This window comes from Mesocricetus auratus, unplaced genomic scaffold, assembly GCF_017639785.1.
Source record: "Mesocricetus auratus isolate SY011 unplaced genomic scaffold, BCM_Maur_2.0 Super-Scaffold_4256, whole genome shotgun sequence".
In the NCBI taxonomy this organism is placed as follows: domain Eukaryota; kingdom Metazoa; phylum Chordata; class Mammalia; order Rodentia; family Cricetidae; genus Mesocricetus; species Mesocricetus auratus.
In genome coordinates this window covers 4,134,604-4,156,090 of record NW_024429182.1, presented here as the reverse complement: position 1 = coordinate 4,156,090, position 21,487 = coordinate 4,134,604, and the positions used below count along the sequence as shown (strand labels likewise).

Sequence of the window (21,487 nt, the reverse complement as noted above, 5' to 3'; positions counted from 1 at the left end):
GATTCTGGGAATCAACCACAGGGATTCTGGGAGTCAACCACAGGGATTCTGGGAGTCTTGGATTTGCGTACATGCTTCCAATGATCTCTGCTAATGAAAGGAGAGCAGCGGCCAAGGATGTGAGAGGCTTGTCCAAGGTCCCCCCAGAGGGAGCATTCCAGAGCCCAGAGTGGATTCCTAGGTTCCCTGTCACCTGTCTCATTAAACCACGCTCCCCTCAGGCTGAAGACAGGTGTGCGGTTACGCCTGTGGGGGGCGGGGCGGGGATGTGGCTGAGCTGGGGGGTGGGGCGGGGATGTGGCTCAGCTGGTGGGGGGCGGGGCTTGTCTGGCATTCCCCAGCATCACATCCCCCAGGCTTTCGGACACACCCCTGCAATCCCAGCATTCAGTGGAGTACCAATAGTTGAAGGTCATGTTCAGCCACACACAGGGAGTCTGAGGTTAGCCTAGGAGATGTGAGACCCTGTCCCAAAAGAATTCCTAAAAGACCCAAAAAGTGCTGGGCATTGGTGGCGCATGCCTTTAATCCCAGCACTTGGGAGGCAGAGGCAGGAGGATCTCTGTGAGTTTGAGGCCAGCCTGGTCTACAAGATCAAGTTCCAGGACAGGCTCTAAAACAACAATACAGAGAAACCCTGTCTCGAGAAACCCTGTCTCGAAAAACAAACAAACAAACAAACAAACAAACAAAAAAGACTCCAAAAGCAAAGACAGAGGCAAGGGGAGGTTGTCACTCTGTGTCTGTGAGAGAAGACAGCCCTGGAGAATCAGAGACACTGCTGTACCTGGACAGGTCTTGGGGCCCCTCGCTGCATGACAGTGCCTTTAAAGGAACCACATGCAGGGGGGGGGCTTCTCTCCAGTGTTTATGGCCTTTCCACAGTGATGCGTGGGCCCCTCCTGGTTTTCTAGAACAGGATGAGCAAATGACACTTCCATGGTGGGTTCTTTAGGGCTGGGAATGTTAACTTATTTGGAAACAGTCTTTAGAGATGAAATTGAGGTCTTGAGGAGGTCTACTTGAATGACGAGCAACGCCTTACATGAAATGGTAAACACCCATCTAGGAGAAAAGGCAGGAGGGTAGCTGGCAGAGAGAAGTGACGTTGAAAAGGCAGGGTACCCGTGGTACACCCTGAGAGATGGTGACACAAGCCAAGGCGTGCCAGGAGCCCTAGAGGCTGGAGATCAGGAAGGCCCATTCCTCCAGCATTTGAGGTGATACATTGTTATAAACATCTGGACTCTAAAACCGAGAGAATAAATTGTCTTAAGCCGCTACTGTTGCAGCCCACACAGGAAATAAACTCATTGATATATGGATACAATGAATTTAAAAGGAAAAGGTAAGGTCTATAGTATCCAAGACAAAGCCACCCTTAGAATGGTTCATCAACAGTGCCAGGGAATGAGGCCGGTCCTGCTTTCTCTTGGTCATCAAGCCCAGCTGAGTCACTGGCAGTCACATGTCTTGTGCTAACCCCTGCAGGACATTCTTCTGGGACACACACCCATCTGCAGAGGACGCAGCCTGCTGGGCGGACCCCGAATCTAAGCTGAATGTACGAGCTACACCCTGACTGACTGGTCCTAGAGGCTTTGCAAGGAACATCCCCAAGCCCTGAACTCTGCAGACCTTCCCTGACACCTAAGGGCAATTTGGGATGAGGCCTTTGCAGCACCTATGACTCCAGCCAGAGAGAGAAAACATGGGGGAACCAGCATGTCTTTAAAATGGCATGTTGTGAGATGTAACCGTGTTTTATAGATTCCTTCCTGCAGCTGTCAAAGTGAATGTGAACACACACACACACACAATCACACAGGCCTTTTTCTTCCCAACTCCTTTGGGGAACACATTTCCACATGGGGACTGTAAAAACAGTTGATTCTGCTACTGTGAACACATGATCTTAAACTTGGGTATCTTCCTGCCTCTCTCCCTTACAGCACCCTCAAACCCTTCCTGGATTTTAAAAACTTTAGATTCAAGACAAAATTCAGGTAGCCTAAAACTCAGCATTTTAAAACCAACCATCAAGAGGCACCTGGGGAATTATCAATGCCACATAGCGACCTCTTCTACCTAGTTCCAAAGCACTTGCTCGATGGAAAGAAACTGTATCCTGGTAGCAACCACTACCCAATCTCCCGAGCCCCTGGCAAACCTCAGTTGCTGTCTGTTGCTGAGTGCTAGGTATTACACAGTTGTGGCCTTCTGTGATGGGCTCATGTCTGGGTGGTCTGGTCAAACACTCCCTGCCTGTCACCCGCCTTCTTCCCCTGAGGGTTTGCTTGTGGTATGGCGGCAGGTATCACTGCTTCCCTAAAGGCCACAGAATAGCCACTTTGTCCATGCAGGCCTCTACTGGGGCATCACCGAGTTGCTCACACCCCCCCCCGCTGTCAACAGTGTGGTGGGAATGTGTGTACACACATTGTTTGAACACGCCCATTTACTCTTCCCACGGTGCCCTGACCCCATCCTATGACTCTGTAGCCATAGCACTTACATGCCTTCCCAATATCCTGATGAAGCTCAGACTTCTTAGTGCCTCCCTGGAGGGACCCCCTGCCCCGCCCTGCCCCGCCCTGCCCTACCCCGCCCCCACCCTGCCTTCTCCAGTCCTGTGTCCACGTCGGGCTCACATTCTTGTGTGTCCTGTGTCCTTGCCAACCAGTCCCCGTATGTGATCCTCTTTCTTCCTCAGAGACTACCGGGCAACTTCTCTTGACCACAGTCACTTCCTGATCTCCTCTGGGTTAGTATGTGCACAGAGTCCATGTTTCACGGGGAGAAGCTTCTAGAGGAACTTGGAGAGGCAATTCTTAACCTTGGCTGTGATATCCCCCAGAATGGCCCAGAAACACTGTAAGGACTCATAGGATAAACGCCCCATTTCCCTAAAAATTATACCCTACCGGCTATACAGCATCAGCATCTGAGGTAACCACAGGATGGGCTGGTAGGTCAGCAGGTTACAGCTGCTGGCTTCCTGGTTCTGCCTGCTCTGCATACAGTCTCCACCCTCGTCACAGGTGCGTGAGTGTGTGTGTGTGTGTGTGTGAGTATGTGTGTGTGTGGACTGTTACTTTCCCCTCCAGCTAGACTGATAACCTCATAGGCCTGTGAGAAACAGGGTTTTCTCTGGCCTTTGATCCCAGAATTCCTTGCTGCGGCCTCTAGGAGTTATCGAGACCCAGAGGCAGGCTGCTGGCAGGGTAGCTGCTAGGGAAGCAGGAACAGAGCTCTGGCTGGAAGCGGTCACACCTGAATCTGACAGGCTTCCTTCAACGCGGTCACGGGGCTCTCTGAGTCACAGCGGGCGGATGTGGCTTTCTAAGGGCAGGGAAGTCAGCCCCTTGCACCTCCCCCTTCCTCCCTCAGGCCTGAGCTTCCTGGGGGCTACCACAGGCAGACACGCATGTCCAAACACGGGCATCAACAGAGGGTCTGGCGCCCCCCATCCTCTAAGGAAACCATGTCTAACTCTCAGTGAAGTCTGTCATCTTTCCCTTTGAATTCTCCGCCATTCCAAGTCCCCCTCAGCGTTAGGTAGTGAGGGCAGCAGGGCACATGTTTGCTCTAAGCCGGTCACCTGTGGCCACCTGCCTTCCTCCTTGGGAGGGGACAAGAGGCTTGGAGGTCTGTGAGGGGAACGGCAGCAGTCTGAGGGGAGTCCTCCCTCTGTCACTCACCTCCAGGACTTTCCCGGTGATAAACTGGTGACAGGCTTCACACTTCACCCCGAAGAGCCCCTGGTAGTCCTTTTCACAGTACGGGGAGCCATCCCTGAAAAAAACGAAGCTGCGTTCAGGCCATGGGAGGACACCAGGGGCCCCATCTCTGAGGTCCTTCCCACAGGAGAAGAGTATAACTCGTCTTCACGCAGGCCCAGACACATGACCAGACAAAGCCGCAGGCCAGGGTGGCAGTCCTCCAGGCCAGACGGAGGGATGAAAACCCAATCAGTCACCACACAGTTACCATGGCCACTTTCTTGGCTGTCATAGAACCGAGGAGCAGAAGAAACCCCAGTATTGTTCCTCTTTTGGCAACCCTGATAATCCTCAGAGGAGGCCCAGAGTTCATCGGTGCCTAAAGCCCATGACTCTTTACTTCCCTTCCCACAACATCCAGCAGGGCCTCCCCACAGCCTTCGGACACCATCTCCTCGGCTGGGCTCTTCTTGGCTCTGAGGCCTTGGAACACGGTCAGCTCAGCAGTCTGAGAGGGCCACTGTACGTCTAACCTACGGTAAAAGCCAGGCACGTCTCTGCTTTTGACGGTCAGGCACAAGCATCTGTAGTGGAGGCCTTTAGTCTCTTACCCAAGTGTTCAGTTTGACCCCAGAACCTACATTTTTGGGCCACAGGAGCCAAGATACCTTTTCAGTTGTTTCATGGATTTATAAAATTAAATTCATTAACTACATTTGAATGAGTGATTTCATATAATTGGATAGGCTTCATGTTTCTTGGGGTTTTTTGACCTTTGAGACAGGGTCAGATGCGGCCAGGCTGGCCTCCGACTCTCTAAGAAGCCAAGGTCATCAGAGCGCTGTGGTTACAGTTCCTACCGCCACGCCCAGCTTCACTCAGTGCTAGATCAAATCCAGGTAGGCAAGTACTCTACCCACTGAACTCCATCCTTGTCCTAAGGAGACTCAGCCCAGGCTTCGGACTCTCTGGGGCCTAAGTTCTCCCACCCAGCTATATGCTTATGCCATGCTTGGGGAAATTTTCAGAAGCCATAAAAACATAGAGTGGCAGAGCACATTAAAAACACCACTAAAAAAAACCAAAACCAAAACAAAATAAACAACAACAAAAGCCAAACAACTGAAAAACCCATCCAAAACTCCACAGATTTGCTACTCTCTGGTTCCAATGGGGGCCTCACCCTGACAGGCTAGTCTGTGCTATGGTCTCGCCAGGCTCAGTGCCTAGATCACACGCTGTTGGGGGAATGCCCTGCAGAAGGACACTTTATTATCTTCACATAGGAAACAAAAATTGCAAAGGAGAAATGGCTAGGAGCTTAACTGATTCAAGGCGGGGTATACCATCATGCTAGTTTTGTTAATTATTAAATTGGGCCACAATTAATAGTCCATTAAGCTTACAGCAGCCATAGCACGGCAAAACCAGAATAATGACACATTTTACAGCAAAAGTTCCTACTGATGTAAAATTGGGGATGTGCTTCTGCATGCTGGGGGGAAGGTGACCCCTGAACTCAGAGCTGGGCCCCACGCCCTCCGCCCAGGCTTACTTGCTGATGTACTCTCCGGTGAGGACCTTCCCGCAGGATTTGCACTTGAAGCAGCCCAAATGCCACTGCTTGTCCAGCGCCAGCAGTGCCTGCCCGTTCTTAATGTCCCTTCCACAGCCAGCACAGTCTGGAAGAGAACAGCAGCCCACAGTTACAGCCATTCCCCTCGCAAAATCCAAGGAGAGCAATCCCTCCGCCCTCGGTGCAGTCCGATCTCCCAGGCACTGTGTCCTCAAGTTCGGTTTCGTTTCTCTGTATAAAAATCTTCTCCAGTAGATCCCCCAGGACCTGTCCTCACGTGGCAAGGCAGCTGCTCAAACCTTATTGGACCCTCTTCAGATGGGTGTTCCTCACCTCTTAGCTCCGGAGTTGGGTACCCTTTGGGGTCCTGCTGGCCTAGAGGCCATTTAATTATAGCGTCTTGGCTAGGACGTTGAAGAAGCACTCACAGGCTTTCATTTAATTGAGGACACATGTGAATCAGCTCACACGTGTGTGCGGGGAGCCCTGCTCACCACCGTGTGCGGTTCCTGGAGCACCGAGCGTCAACCCCATCTATGTAATGGGATTCTGCTTCCTTATGTACCTAAACCAGCCTTTTGACTATCGGTGAGGTGACTGGACTCCTTAGTCCTTGGCAGATTCCTGAGAGGCGCATGTGTGAGTTACTTTAACAACAACAAAAACAAAAACAAAAAAACAAAACAAAACAAAAAACCCTGGCAAATGCAACTTGAGGAAGGAAGGGTTTATCTTGACAACACCGCCCATGGTGGCAGGGAGGGCATGGGAGCCGGTCACATCACACTGCGGCTCGGGAGTGGATAGAACGCCGGTGTCCAGCTCACTGTCTCCCTTTTTTTGTGTTGCTCTGGGTCCCTGCCATGGAATAGGGTGGATTTTCCCACCTCAGTCAACCCACTCTAGAGAATCCCTCACGGTTGTACCCAGAGGTCTGTCTCCCTGGGGAGTCGAGATTCTGTCGAGTTGTCAATCAATATCGACCATCACGACATGGCAGAGTGTGAGCACTGGATTAGCTGGTCTGGTCCTGCACCGTCCGTAACATCTGCTGTTACTAGAGTTGCTGTGATCACGTAGATTATTTCACACTCCGTGGCATCAGGGAAGTGGGATACTTATGTGTTAACCCAGAAACATGTGGAACAGAATATTTGGAATGCAACATCACCATCTTACACACATTCAAGATTCAAGCGTCTGAGAAAACAGCAGCAGATGCCACCAGCTGCTTGGCCACCGTGTCCTAACAAACAACACCAATGGAAAAAAGCACTGTCCGTGCAAAGCCACTCAGGGGCCATGTTCAAAATAAGATAGAGACGACCCCCCCCTCCCAATCCCTGTACAGAGTGGTCAAACAGCTCCCTCTTCTGACCACACCTGTAACTGCCTTCTTTGGAAAGGGCATTTCTAGACTAGCTTCTCCTCTCCTCCCTGACCCTGACCACCAACCTGTCTCCCTGGACAAGCCTCAACCCTGAACACACTCCCCCAATCCATCCATGGTTGGCTCTGGTTCCCTGGGGGGGTCCCTTCCTGCTTCAGCAACTTCTGTTTCTTTGACCACAGGTGTTTCTGGGCATCTTGGCCAGCTGGTTTGGACCCAAACATGTCCAAAACCTTACAATACAAAAACATTTGCAAAAGTCCCCACCCCCGCCGCCGTGTATGCGTGCGTGCGTGCAAGTGTGTTTTCTAACTAAATGTCCTTTACAAAGAACCCTGGTGCAGTCTGTGTTCCTCTCCCAGAATAGAACAGTTTCTGGAGAAAACCATAAATTCTTAAGAAACTGCCCCCTGAGGAGGAAGGCTTCGCTTGTCTGTTCATACAATCCGTGTTGTTTGATTTTTCTTAACCACTAGAATGTGAAAAATTGGAAATATGTATCCATACTCTTAAAATGTACGTGTTGAATACTAGGATTCAAATCTCCTTCTTTGAAGATTTATTTCTGTGTATGTGCGCAGCTAGCTGAGTTTACGTGTGCCACACGTGTGTGGGTACCTGTGGAGGCCAAAGAGCATGGGAACCCCTGGCCCTAGAGCTACCGGTGGTGGGATGCTGTCCGATACGGGTTCTGGGAGCCAGACCTGGGTCCTTTGTAGGAGCCTTAGGTGCTTTTAAACCCTGAGCCATCACTCTCACCTCTGGATAAGGATTTGTTAAAGCACAGGCCACTCTAAACTGTGTGTGCACAGGACGGTCCTAAAGTAATAAGAAGTGTTTTACCAAACTTCAATACATGCTAGGGACACCGCGTGGAGCTTACGACAAATGAGAAGCTTTGAAAAGCAATGGGGGCTGGGGAGCTTGGCTCAGCCTGCCACGCTGGCATACAGTCCAAACCTCAGCGCCCATGCAAAAGCCCAGTGTAGGCAGTGGCCACCTATAACCCTGGCTAGGGGGACAGGGAAGGAGACGGATTTTATGAGCTTGCCCTGCCACCAACTGTGAGTTCCTGGCTCAGTAAGAGATCTGGTCTCAAAAAAGTGTATTTGAGAGTTCTAGAGGAAGATACGTGACATGGACCTCTGGTGTTTGTGTCTACACACACACACACACACACACACACACACTCACTCACTAATATACCCCACACACTCTATAGGCACTCCCCCCATCTTAAAAAGGAATATACTGTTTTTAGAGAAGCTTTAAGCTCACAGGAAAATTGAGCGAGTGTGAGTGTCCATCTACTCCACCCCAATGCGCTTGGCCGGCACCACTCCCATCGGAAACCCCCAGCATGGTACCTGTTCTTGCTGACAAATGCATCGTTACCACCGGCATCCTCAGTGGATCTCTGTCCGGACAGGTTTAAAACGGCACCACGGATTATAGTGTCACGATGAACAGCAGAATTGCTTCAATGCTCCAAGAACACCGGGGCCCCGTGCATTCACCCTCCTTCCTTCCATCCCTGGAAACCTCTGAACCTTTCCTTCTGCCCCTCCCACCATGAAAAGGGAACCTGTGAACTAAAAAAAAAAAAAAAAAAAAAAAAAATCCCCTCTGCTTCTGACAATTCCCACCAGGTGGCAGCAACGGTTTGAAGACGGACGATGCTTGGAAAATTTTTTTTTTGAACAAAATGAATTTCAAAGATGGCTTTCTATTTCTACAGATGAGATGACTGGACTTGGTGAGGCCATCGGAGTTGCCCATGGCTTACGGCAGGAAGCAGGAGGGCTAAGGAGATGGGTAAACTGAGGAAGGCTGGTTCCTTTCTATCAGCTCGCTCTTCCTCTCTTTCCTGCCACCCTAATGCCTGCCTGTCACAGAGCCATGAAAGAAGTTAAGACGCAGCTTGGGAACAGAGGAGCTGCGTGAGGGCTGAGACGTGGTCAGGGCTGTGCACACGAGCCGCCGGTTAGCCTTTACACAATCGTTTGGCCCACAATGCCTTGCAGTCTGGGAGCCTCTGGTCTAACCCATTGAGACCACCACGAACTGCCCAGTGTCTCCCCTCCCCCTCCCCAATGGACCGGGTCATCCAGGTGCCTGAGCCCAGCCAGTGAGCAAGAAGGGCTAAGCTCCCTTCAAGCCAGAGCTTGAAGTCACACACCAAAACAAACTCAGACGAGATAATGTTATCCCACACCAGCTGGCTGAGTTTTCTGGTATGTTCCATAGCAACAACCCACGGTGCTCTGGGCAAAGCCATGGACCTGACTTGAGCCAGGAGTCAGGCTGTGGACATGGACAATGGGATGGGCAGCAAAAGCCTGGCACTGGGTCCTCCCCTTCCCTAACCCAGTGTGGCCCTTTCCGTGAAGAACGGCATGTCCTACTGGCCAGCTTCGTGGTTTTCCCAGTGGTTGGGGAAAATGTTTGCACATCACTGAGGCAGCTGCTGACAAATATAGAGAGTTGGTGATGGGTGCTGATGCTGGGTGCTGCTATAGAAAGTTGGTGGTGGGTGCTGATGCTGGGATGATTGTCAGTGTCAGACACAGGTGGGTATGGACCAGCATCGTTGAAGTAAGGCCCACTGACAACTCGCCAAAGCAAAAACAGTGACCAACCAGATAGATAGGGAAAGAGAAAGCAGAACCCAAAGCCCAGCCTTGGACACTTGTGTCTCATGACCTTCACTCCTGACATCAAGGGCCAGAGCAGCATGGCCATCTGGCTGTTCACAAACCAGTTAGATTGACCCCCAAGTCCACACCTGACTCCATCTCTATGCCGGTTTGCTCAAAGGCAACAAAAGCCCTGGGCAGTGGGGACCCTGCCCGGTTGCCTTCATTCTTTTTGGCAAAGGATCACAAACACCTGGGCTTTGGAAGGGTTTGAGTTGATGGAGGAGACATCTGGCTCTCAGGAAGGATGTGTGAGTCTATTGAGATGTCAGACTGATCACACAAAGCCATAGAAAACTGAGAGCCACAGGAAACCAAATTACTCCACCCCCATCTCAGACTTGCCGTGTTCTGCACACCTGGAGTCATCCAGGAAGGTGGAGACCTCCTCCACCCACAGACATCTGAGATGGGAGCTTCCTCGCACACAGACTGGGACCCTTTCCTAGAGTTCCAGAATGTTTCTGAAGATGCATCAGTGCTGAACACGTTGATGCCAAACATGACACCTTGGGCGCTGAGAGCGTTTTTGGTAGGACGGTTTAAAGACAGTAGAATCTGAGCCTACTGCCCACTTACCTCTGAATCAGATATCTGAAAGTGAGACCCAGGAGGGAGCATGGATCCACCTGTCCTTCCCAGACCTGCGGCTTCATATTTTGATATTTAACCCATCTAAGTTTAAGGAGGGTCATCTGTGTGGCTATGGACTGGGACTGTCCATTGGAGCCTAGTGAGGTCTCAGTGTGTTCGTTATTGCTGTATAAGAAGGTTACTGATTTTTACTTGCTAATTTTGCATTCTGCCACTTTGTAGAATGCAGCAATCATTCTGGGAGTTTTCTGGTGGAGGCTTTGGGGTCCCTGATACACAGCGTCATCTTTGAAGACAACACTGGCTTCTTTTCCTTTTTGAATCTCTCTTGCCTTATTGCTCTAGCTAAGACTTACAGCATCTAGTGAACAGAAGAAAAAACAATTGCCGACTCCATCATTTTCCTAATTTTAATGAGACAACTCCAAATTTCCCCATTTATGATGATGCTGACTATAGGTTTCTTTATAATGCCTTCATCATATTGAAGTGTAATCCCTCCAAACCCCACTCTAGCTAGCATTTTTATCAAGAAGGATGTTGGATTTTGTCAAACTCCTCATCTGCGTCTATTGAGGCGATCGCATGATTTTTGTCTCTAAGTCCATTTATATAACTTATTATATATATCGAAACTCTTTCCCAGCTATGTTCCAGGAAACATAAACATCCCCAGGAATTATTTTTTAGGATAAGAATAACGAAAGTAAACATTATTTTTTCATAAAAATCATCAAATATATTCATGGCTAGATTTAGGTTACTATTAATTTAAAAAATCAAGATGTAGGAGACCTTATAAGGTATCCCATTGATAGGCTGTCCATAGAGATCCAGGTCGGGAGTTTCAAGGGAAAAGTACAAATTTAAATTCCAAGGTTTGGCTAATGCAGGGTTCTAAGTTTTTAATAAATTCAGTTTTTTCTAACAAAGCACAGATTTCCCAATCTTCTGAAATAAAATAATGATGGAAGAGTCTAAGAGAAAGTTACTCAGAGAGAGAGAGAGAGAGAGAGAGAGAGAGAGAGAGAGAGAGAGAGGATAGTATATGGTGCTGGTAGAACACTAAGCTGCCCACAAGGCGTCTTCTACACTTTGTCCTGTGGACTTCCTCCTGAGAAAAGCAGCTGGGGGCATGCAGGGACGACCTGCTGTGCATAGGATGCCCAGCTCCCATCGGCTATGGTGCTGTGGCTTTTAAGAGTCCCCTTCTCGTGCTTGTAACGACTAAGTGTGCCTTGGTTTCTAGACTGGCCTTCAAAGGTCCTGTGTTGGTTTGTTTTGTCAACTTGACACAAGCGGAGCCATCTGGGGAGAGGGAACCTCAACTGAGCAATTGCTTCCATCAGATGGGCTTGTGGGTAAATCTGTGGGGACATCTTCCTGATGAGTGGTTAATGTGGAGGGTACCACTGGACAGGTTTGCCTATGGTTGGGCAAAAGCCATGGAGAGCAAGCCAGCAAGCAGCGCCCCTCCATGGCCTCTGCTTCAGTTCCCACCTCCTGGTTCCTGCCCTGAGTCCCTATCCTGGCTGGCTTCTCCCCAAACTGCTTTGAGTCATGGTGTTTATCCCAATAGTAGGAAGCAGACTGACTCAGGTCCTTACTTTTGAGACACAGAGATCCAGATTTCCCTTATGCCCTTTTTTCATCAGAGTTGGCCCAGAGTTTCAACATCCTTAAGGCATCTGAAAATCTTTTCTTGACCCCCAAAGCCTCCACCATCACTTGACACATCTGTCAATCAAGTGGGTATTGTTGAATGCTGACCTTCACCTTCATCCAAGCGACGGGATGCTGCCAGGTCCCAAATTAGACACCTGGGAGCTGACAGATAATGGCTGGTCCAAGTCCATGTTCTTATTTAAACCAGTGAGTCCATAGTTTCCCTTTTAGTGTGTCTTTAGCAAATGCTATGGGTACGGGATCAACATAAGCAAGGGGAGAGAGAGAGCCAGGCATGGCGGTGTCGCCTGGGCCACCACAGCTTGTAAGGTGGAAGCAGGAAGAACTAACCAGGGCTCTAGGGTTCCAGGCCCTCCTGGGCTTGGGCTACACAGCAAGACCCAGCCTCAGAAACCAACAAACAAAACCCAACAAATAAGACTGAGTGCAACCCAGAATGCAAAGCTACGCATTTGTTAGGCTAAGTACCACTCGGGGATTGTTTTCAAGATTGTACTTGTTTACGTGTACACGTGTGTGACGTGTAAGTTTATGTGTGTCATGCACAAGTAGGTGGCTGTGGGGGGGCAGCCGGTGTCGGATCCCCTGGAGTTGCAAATGGTTGTGAGCTGCCTGATCTGGGTGCTGGAACCGAACGAGGGTCTTCTGCCAGAGTAGAAAGCTGGCTTAACAGCTGAGCCGTCTCTCTAGCCCGGGAAATCATCTTTAGGTGGTTCTAAACTTGTAGGCACTACATTACCATTAGGCAGAAAAGCACATGAGATCAGAAGACACATATACTCCACGCAGTGCACTCCCAATCTAAGGAAAAGGGGGGGTCTTGGTGCTATTAATGACGTAATCACGGAAGCTAGACATGACACAGAATGACTGTGAAGGGCTTATGTGTGGCCTGAGTGTACAACCTTGAACTAGACCTTCCGTAACTGTCCCCTGCTGCGGTTAGCTGTTCCCTTCACTGTCCTGATAGCCATGGTGGAACCATCACAGGCCGGAGCAGCCTCTCACTGGCTATTTTAAGTGCAGTTTCTTGTTGTCTTTGGAAAACAATACAGCGTAGCAAACACACTTTGGTGGCCCGTGACAGCAACACACCATCAGCTTTTTTTTCAGGGCGGTTGAGGGCAGCTGTGGCAGCGGCCACCAGCCAAGTCCTCAAAGATGGAACTGACAAGGGCACACCAGCCCATCCTTCTTCTCTGTGACAGGTGCTTAAAGACTTGGGGTTACTTTGGTCAGGTTTTCATAAATAGGGACGATTTGTGCCTGTCAGACGGCCAATTCAAATCCCTTAAGCCAGTGTTCACAGAACGCCACAGCGGCACATGACTTCTCAACGTGACCCTCTCTTTTAGCTGGTGTTGGGTGTGGTCCTTAGTATTCACAGGGCCGGGCATCTTTCCTCTTCATTAGTTTAAGATTCAATTAAGGATGGGGGGGGTGGCTCAGTAGGTAAATTACTAGTTGTGCAAACAAGAGGACCCGAGTTCAAGTCTTGGCACCCGTGCAAAAAGCTGGGTATGTTGGCATGTGCTTGTAATCACAGCACTGGGGAAGTACAGAAAGGGGGGTGCCACACCCATGCTCACTGCTCAGAAAGCGAGTGTCATTACCAAGCAGAGATCCTGACCCAAAAACAAACAAACAAACAAAGTAGATAGTTCCCCAGAGACAATGTAGAAGACTGATCTCTGATCTATGGCTCTGTATGTACACACACACACACACACACACACACACACACACACACACACACATCCTCACATACATGAACATGAAACCCCAACAATTGAAACATGTCCATACACACACACACACACGTTTTCACACATGTGAACATATACTCCCCACATGTACATATCCTCACACACATGAAACATGCACATACACACACATATCCTCACATATGTGAACATGAAACCCCCAACACACATGTCTTCACACATATGAACATGCATGCAAACATAAGTGTAAGTCCTCACAAACATAAATATGGACACACACAAACACACAGTCCTCACATATGTGAACATGCAAACACACATGCCCTCACATATGTGAACATAATACATACACACACATGCATACACTGTGTACACCACACATGCATGCACCACACATATATATATATGCATACACCACACACACATGCATACACCACACACATACATATATACACATGCATACACCACAAACATACACATACACCACACATACATACATGCATACACCACACACACATGCATAGATGCATACATGTGCATATGCTACACACATGCGCACATACCACACATTCCATACATCCATTCACGTACATTAAAAAAATAAAAATATAGCGGAGGCTGGAGTTAGTTTTTATAGAGAAAGGGCTTTGGTTCAGTTCCCAGGTATTTGCTGAGGGTTTTTCTGTAGGCCTTGCCTTGGAGGACAACAAGGGCTTCCTCTCAGTGAGGCCACTGTTACCCCCCGAGAAGCAGGCACACTTTAAAGAATTAAAACACAACCCACAGTGCACTCAGTCCGGGAATCCAAGTGACATAACATGCTAAGTATGTAGTAAAGACTGTAAGTGGTACTTAGAACAGGGCCTGGGACTGTTGGATGACTAAATGAATGGCTTCCTGTATCTTTCTTTACCATGCACATTCATTCATTCATTGTTCATTCACCTTCTGTCATAGGCATCTCTCTCTCTCTCTTTTGGTTTTTTGAGACAGGGTTTCTCTGTATTGTTTTGGAGGCTGTCCTGGAACTAACTCTTGTAGACCAGGCTGGCTTTGAACTCACAGAGATCCGCCTGCCTCTGTCTCTTGAGTGCTGGGAAAGGCGTGCACCACCACCGCCCGGCATAGGCATCTCTTATAAACACAATCGCCACTGTCTCCCCAGGCCTAATTTCTGACTTAGTATCATTTGCTTTGAATTTCAACATCACCATTACTGCCTCGATCTTTCTAGAACAGCGTTTTCATCTAGTAATGCCCTGACTGAAAAGAGTCCTTAGGAGTGGCAGGCACCCGTCCCCTCGAGACTCCCTGGACCTGGCCCCATCCCAGGGTCCCTCTGCAGATCCGTGAACAACAGAGCCTTCGCTCTGGCTGGGTCCCCTGCTCTGCTTCAGCAAACCCCCTTCCTGATTCAATTTCTCCTCCCAAGCAGCGTCTCATCGAATCTTCCAGAGGACCAGGGAGGGGCTGCTTTCAGCTTTGCAGACGAAGGAACCAGAGTCTGAGACTCAAACGGCACACTCGATGCTGTGTGGCGAGGAGGAGGGAGAACCGGCATCCAAACCCAGGCACCAGGAAAGGAGGCACTCAGCTCTTCACTATTACACTGGACATGTGCGTGAGGGTGTGTATGTTTGTGCATGTGTACATGTATGTACAAGTATGTGTGTAATTGGTGTAACTGTGTGCATGTTTGTGCATGTGTACATGTATGTACGGGTATGTAACTGTGTGCATGGGTGTGAGTGTGTATGCATGTGTACATGTATGTACAAGTATGTGTATGTGTGCGCATGTATGTGTGCGTGCATGTACGAGTGTGTATAACAGTGTGCATGTGTGCAACTGTGTGTACACATGTGCATGTGTGTGCAAGCTTGTGCATGTATGTGTGCAAGCTTGTGCATGTATGTGTGCATGTGCAAGCATGTACATGTATGTGCATGTATGTACGAGTGCATGTGTGTGTGCACAAGTATGTACATGTGTGTGTCTGTATGTCTGTATGCATTTGTGAGTGCATGTGAGCATGCCTGCATGTGTGTGTATGTGTGGTATGTGTGTGTGGGTTCAGGTATCCACACACACAAGCAGAGGCTGGAGGAGATATCCATGCCCTGCTCTTTCAGCCTTGGCTTTATTCCCTAGGGACAGGGTCTCTCACAGAACCTGAGCCTAGGCTGCCAGCCAGCAAGCCCTGGTCATCCTGTCTGGGCTCCTCCTCCTCCTGGCACATGTGTGTGACCTGCCCAGCTTTCTATATGGTTTCTGGGGATTTGAACTCAGGCCCTCACCTGTACAGCATTCTTATGTTCAGCCATCTCACGGGGCCACCTTTCTTGTTGGTAGAGACTGTCACACGGATGGATAAGGCATTTGTCATGAAAGACGAAAAAGGGCAAATTCACAAAAAAATGGAGACATGCCACAAAAATTCAGAAATCATTGCCTGCACAGTAACACGTTATTAGGATTGTAAGTTATAACTGGCCAGAATTCTGAAACGGTTGCTCATGTGATCCTGCGAAGGAGCCCTACTGTCCGTCCGTCCAGGGGAGGCCCTACTGTCCGTCCGTCCAGGGGAGGGGTAAGGCAGGGGGGATGGGTAGAGGCTGCTAGGGAGCAGCAGAGCCAGGAATTCGCCCAGGAAAGAGCTCACCATTACATCTACTGTCGGGTGTTGCAGCAGACGATTCCCTTCCAACCTGAACATTTGTTTGCAGAGGGAACATAACGACAACTGAAAATTATCTTTCAACTATGAAAAGCCATCGCACCAAGGAGAAAAGCCAAATGCCGGCGGAGAATGTCTCCCTCCCTGGGAAACAGGCATACAACTCCGTCTGAACGGCTTTCAGTTCTGCCCAACCAGAGCGCGCCCTGCTACCTGTGGGAGTTCCAGCCGCAGGCAGAGCCACAATGCTATAGAGAGAGACCTATGAAGAGGAGGGGAAACAGAAAGACAGGCTGGGATGCTTCTCGCGCTCATCCACCAAACCCACGCACAATCAGATTCCAGTCAGACACCCTTTGAGTTGGGAAGGCTGAGTGTAGACAGCAGCCCACTCCTGCTCAGGTACCTGAAAATAGACAGGAGCTGCAGGGAAATGCTCATTCCACCCGCCCCCCACTCTTTCCCGTGGGAATCTGGTCCCTTAGCTGCTAGTAAACTCAGGAGGCTGGAGTGTCGTGAGGGTTAGAGGACAGGACTTAACCTCTGTCCGTCATGCTTTCAAAAGGCATGAGTCGGCCGGTGAAAGTTGGTAATGTCCCCGCAGCCCTATAGGTGCCTTTCACCATCCCCTCCATTTGAGAACATGCACAGTCCTTGGAGCTAATTTGGGGCAATGGGGTAGCATTCCTGGCTTACCAGGAGCACTGTGCGCATGCTTAGGAAACAAGTCAGAGCCAAGGGTAAGAACGTGGGGAAAAGCATGCTGGAGTGGGGGCTGTGGTCGTAGCTCAGTTGGTAAAAAGTGTTTGCTTTGTCAACATCAAGTCCAGTTCCCCCGGGATCCATGCAGAAAAGGCTGGGTGTGGTGGTAGGCTCTTCCAACCCCAGGGAGATATTCTGTCTCAAAAGACAAGTTAGGCAACCCCTAAGGAACGACAGCAGACGCTGTCCTCTAGACTCTACCTGCATGTGTACACACGTGTACTGGCACGCACGTGTGCATGTGTACACAGACACAGAGAGAAACACAGAGGTCAGAATGACACAGGCAGGACAGACAGACAGGCAGCATTGATGCCTCTGTGTTCAGTAAGCAGGGAGACAGAGCATTTTGGATAATTTTATTGCCCTAGAGGCTTCTCTCCCTGCTCCTTGCCTCTCTGCTGGTCTCCTGTGGTCTCTGTTTCCTTCTTAGCAACTAGGAAAAAGCAGCAGCAGAATCCGCAGTGCACCTGTGGCTCAGGGACCCCAGCTTGAAGGCCAGAGAGGCCGTGGACCACTGATGTGGCTTATAGAGGCTGTGAAAGTCAACGACGGGGAGTTACACACGAAAAGAAAGTCAGGCCCTGCTTCTCAGGAAGTCTCTTGCCAAGTATAAAAAGCATTTTTCTTTTAAAGATAGGAATGGCTGTCATAGCAGAATAGTTTTGAAGTTGAGGCAATTCTTGGAGAACTACAAATAGCAACCAAATGTTTTCTAATTATGTGCCTATGGCATTCAGAAAGCTGCTGAGAATTCCCGTTACTCTAGAATCCGTGGCCTGCTTAGTCTGGGGATTTTGCACGCGAATAACCAGATCAGAAGAGCTCTCCTTCATAGATGGCTCTCACAACCTATGAATACCTTCTGGTATTTGCCTAAATAGATAGGAACTTCTTAAAAATGCAAAATACTTTGGGTGAAGCAGTTGCAGCAAAATGGGATTTTATTCAGTGGAAGCAGGGGAGAAAATAAAGTTTGGTTCCACAATTTGTACACAAGCAATTACAGTTAAAGCTAGTATTAAAACACAATGTTCCTTAGCTGCCTACATTTTTATACTCAATTAAAATTTTTATGGACATTAACATGAATGTCATACAAAAAGAGAAGACATAGATGTATCCAAAAATTTTATATTAGCATCTGCTTATTGTACAAAATGATGAGTTTCATTGTGATGTTTTCATACTTGTATATGAAGTAGAATAAAAATTAGGATCTATTAGATGAGGCTTCCATAGGACTGCAAGATGCTATGCATATTTCTAAGGGATAGAAGTCATCAAAAATCTTACCCAGCTGTGAACCCTGTGAGTGACCACAACCACCAGCATAGCATCGACCACGCGATGGAGCATGCTCCCAAGTTGCATGGCTTGAGACAAATGGAAGCCATTTTAGAAGAATCTGCTTTTGTTTCCTTAAGCTAAACAGTTTAGAGTACTTGATGAAGCAAAAGGGAGACAGAAATCCAGGGGTCAGAGAGTGACATCTGCCCTCATCTGTCAGTAGCAGGCTTGAGTGACTTTGAGCCTCAATTTCCTACCTAGCCAAACAGAGAGCTAGCTGACCTACAGGACCTCACCATGGATCATGGGAACACAGCCTCTCCCACCACAGTCCTGTTCCAACTGTCGTCAGAAGAACTCCTCTAAGGCTTTTACTAAGTAATTTTCAAATTAAGCCCTGCTAGAGGATGGGGTGACCAGTGCTACCCAAGGTGGCTCTCTCAACGGTGTCCAACTGTTTCTCTTGGGTAGAGAGTTGTAAGAGCGGTGAGGGATCTGAAACCACAGCACAGCCCTAATCATGTCTTAACTCTCCACTGGGTTCCTTATCAGGTTGCTGTCCCCCAGTGGTATGCCACAGAAACACACCTGTCTAGTATCCTGTCATGTGTGTACACGGCATTTTCTTCTTCCCTCCCAATGGTCAGAATCCAGTCCCTATGCAGATGTCAGAATCCAGTCCCTAGGCAGATGTCAGAATCCAGTCCCTATGCAGATGTCAGAATCCAGTCCCTATGGTGATGTCAGAATCCAGTCCCTAGGCAGATGTCAGAATCCAGTCCCTATGCAGATAGTTAGAATCCAGTCCCTATGCAGATAGTCAGAATCCAGTCCCTATGCAGATGTCAGAATCTCTTACACATGGGCTGTTTTCTGTGGGACTTGGTCTATGTGCCTTCACTAGACAGCAAGCTTCCTGAGGACTCTATGTTCAGTCTGAAGGATGACACACATTTTGGGTAGTCAGCAAATACCAAATAAATGCAAAGTTTCACGGCCATTCTCCCTCGCTGGCTGTCGAAACGGAAACTGTGATGTCTAATTCCATTTTTGATATTTTTGATGCTTCTCTCTGGCCGGGCTTTAGTAAACACTGCATGATGGCTTTTTCCAAAGAGGGGGAAATGCCCTAGATAGGACTACGCTTGGTGTTGGAGAACAGGATTTTTTCAAAGGAAGACATCTTCCTGAGCTACCTCTGAACCACAAAGACATCTCCATTACGGGCCGCTGGGACACTTACTGCTTGAGCAGGTGGCTTCTTTAGGGCTGGGGGACATCGGCCGTGCACAGAGCTGACAAAGACAGTCTCTCCCGTTGAACGTGACTCGATCTCCGGGGGGGAACGGGCGCCTGGAGACAGAAAGACATTTGCCCTCAAAGTCATTCCAGCGACTTCACTCTCTTTCCTGACTCCTCTGCCTGATACCCCTCTGGTGCAAATTGATTTCTTGGAGACGCACCAGCCTGGATGTTTGAAATGAAGCCTTGCCCCAACCCGCCAGCTGGTCACGGGCCAAACAAATACACGTGCTTCATTGTGAGACAATGCGCTGGTTCTGCAGGCTCCCTGGTTGGAAAGTAGCATGATTTAGTTTCGGTCTACAGTGGAGGGGTGTTGGCTCACATGGCAGTTACTTCCATAAGGAAATTCTTCCTAGAAAACAAGCATTTTAAATGTCATGGATTCCCACTGGAACTAGGGACACACCCCTAAGAGAATTACTTACAGGAGAAGTGGGAGCCCTTCTTTTTTTTTTTTTGCTACCCTGTGGTTTTTGGTAACTATAGTGAGTTAGTTACTTTGTTCTTTTTGGACATCTGAATTTGAAAAGCACTGGGGACCCCAGTCTCTCATAAGCTACACGTGATAGGACAGGTCACTATCAACATCTATTTGAGAATCAGTAGCTTGAAGAGATTGCTCAGTGGTTAAGAGCACTTGTTCCTTCAGAAGACCCAGGTATCTAGTATCCACACGGTCACTCCTAGCCATCTGTAACTCATTTCAGGGGATCCAGTGACATTTTCTGACCTCCACAGACACCAGGCATGCGCGTGGTGCTCTCACATGCAGGCAAAGCAGCGCACATAAAATAAAGTGAATTTAAAAATCACTAGCATTCTGCGTCTCAGAAAGACAAGTTACTTTCCTGAGAGACATTCATCAGTAACAGAACGTCGCATACAGTGAGCCTACTGCAGGAATGCTAGGCCCCAAAGCTTACTCGGAAACAAACCAACTCACCAACCATATTCTTCATCAATGCGAGTTTCCTAATGTGGGACTTTGTCAATTAGGAAATGTGGGACTCACCAGACCGGGCAACATGAATGAGTCGGAGGCCACCAGCCTGGTACAGGTCCAAGCTTCGTGACCTGCATGCACTTCCACAGCCCCTTAACTCATCTCTCCAAGGCCTGACGCTGGTAATCACCTATAATAAACACGCACTGGTACATCTGGACTTAATACCACAATATGATTGGTACCAGTCACCCAGTGTGTGTGTGTGGGGGGGGACTATAGTCTCATGCCTCCAAATGTTGAAAGTCCTCGGGATATCAGTGGCTCCCTCTCTGAAGTGGTACAGTGTCTTTCACTGGACAGATAAAGAGACCACAGGCAGGGATAGGCTTCACTGACCTGCCTTAGGACTGTGTCAGTAAATAAAACCACAATGTGGTGGTCCAAGTGAGTACACATTTACTAAGCTTGAACAAGCCTCTCGTCCATTCTGTGCAGAGTATTAGAGTGCCAGGGGCCCGTAAACACAATACAACAAGCACGGGTTCTTTGGCCTCCACTTAGGGACAGGACCAGGTGAGGCAAGCGAGACCCTTCAGGAAAGCACAGGTGCTCGTTGTCCATGGCTGAGGCAACTCTTGTGAGGCCCTGACAAAAGCGTGCCTTTCTGTGCAGTACCCCGAGAGTGTGGCTGACCCTGCCTGAGCCTAGACCACATTTCCAGTCAATGCATGTCCTCTATGGCACCAGCCAGATTCCATGTGCCCAGTCAGAGACTCAAAGACATCTTCCTTTTATGTTTGACTCGCAAAACAAAACAGTGCATTCCCCTCCCAAGTCTGTTTCCTTCTCTCAGAGTGATCGTTTTCATTAAGCTGTGCTATACAGATACCAAAGTTGTCCCTAAAACGCCCATCAGTGGTGTATCTTCAGGTTTCGTAGACTGTTTGGTCACTGTCAGGGTTCCTCAACCCTGCCACGGGTACCTAGCAGAAGTTCTAGCCTCTATGCAAACAAATAGCTAACAAAACTTTCTTTAAAAGAAAGACCTGTAGCCGGGCATAGTGGTACATGCTCTCAGCCCCAGCCTTTGAGAGGCAGAGGCAGGCAGATCTCACTGAG

General features: G+C 48.9%; 1 protein-coding gene across 1 annotated transcript in view; it reads right to left on the bottom strand.

Moving 5' to 3' along the window:
* Positions 1-21,487, bottom strand: part of Ablim1 (actin binding LIM protein 1) — a 144,365-nt gene that overhangs the window by 88,586 nt on the left and 34,292 nt on the right. The window contains 3 exon segments of the mRNA XM_040742308.1: positions 3,702-3,795; positions 5,278-5,404; positions 19,361-19,470. Of these exon segments, the coding sequence (XP_040598242.1) occupies positions 3,702-3,795; positions 5,278-5,404; positions 19,361-19,470 (331 nt within the window).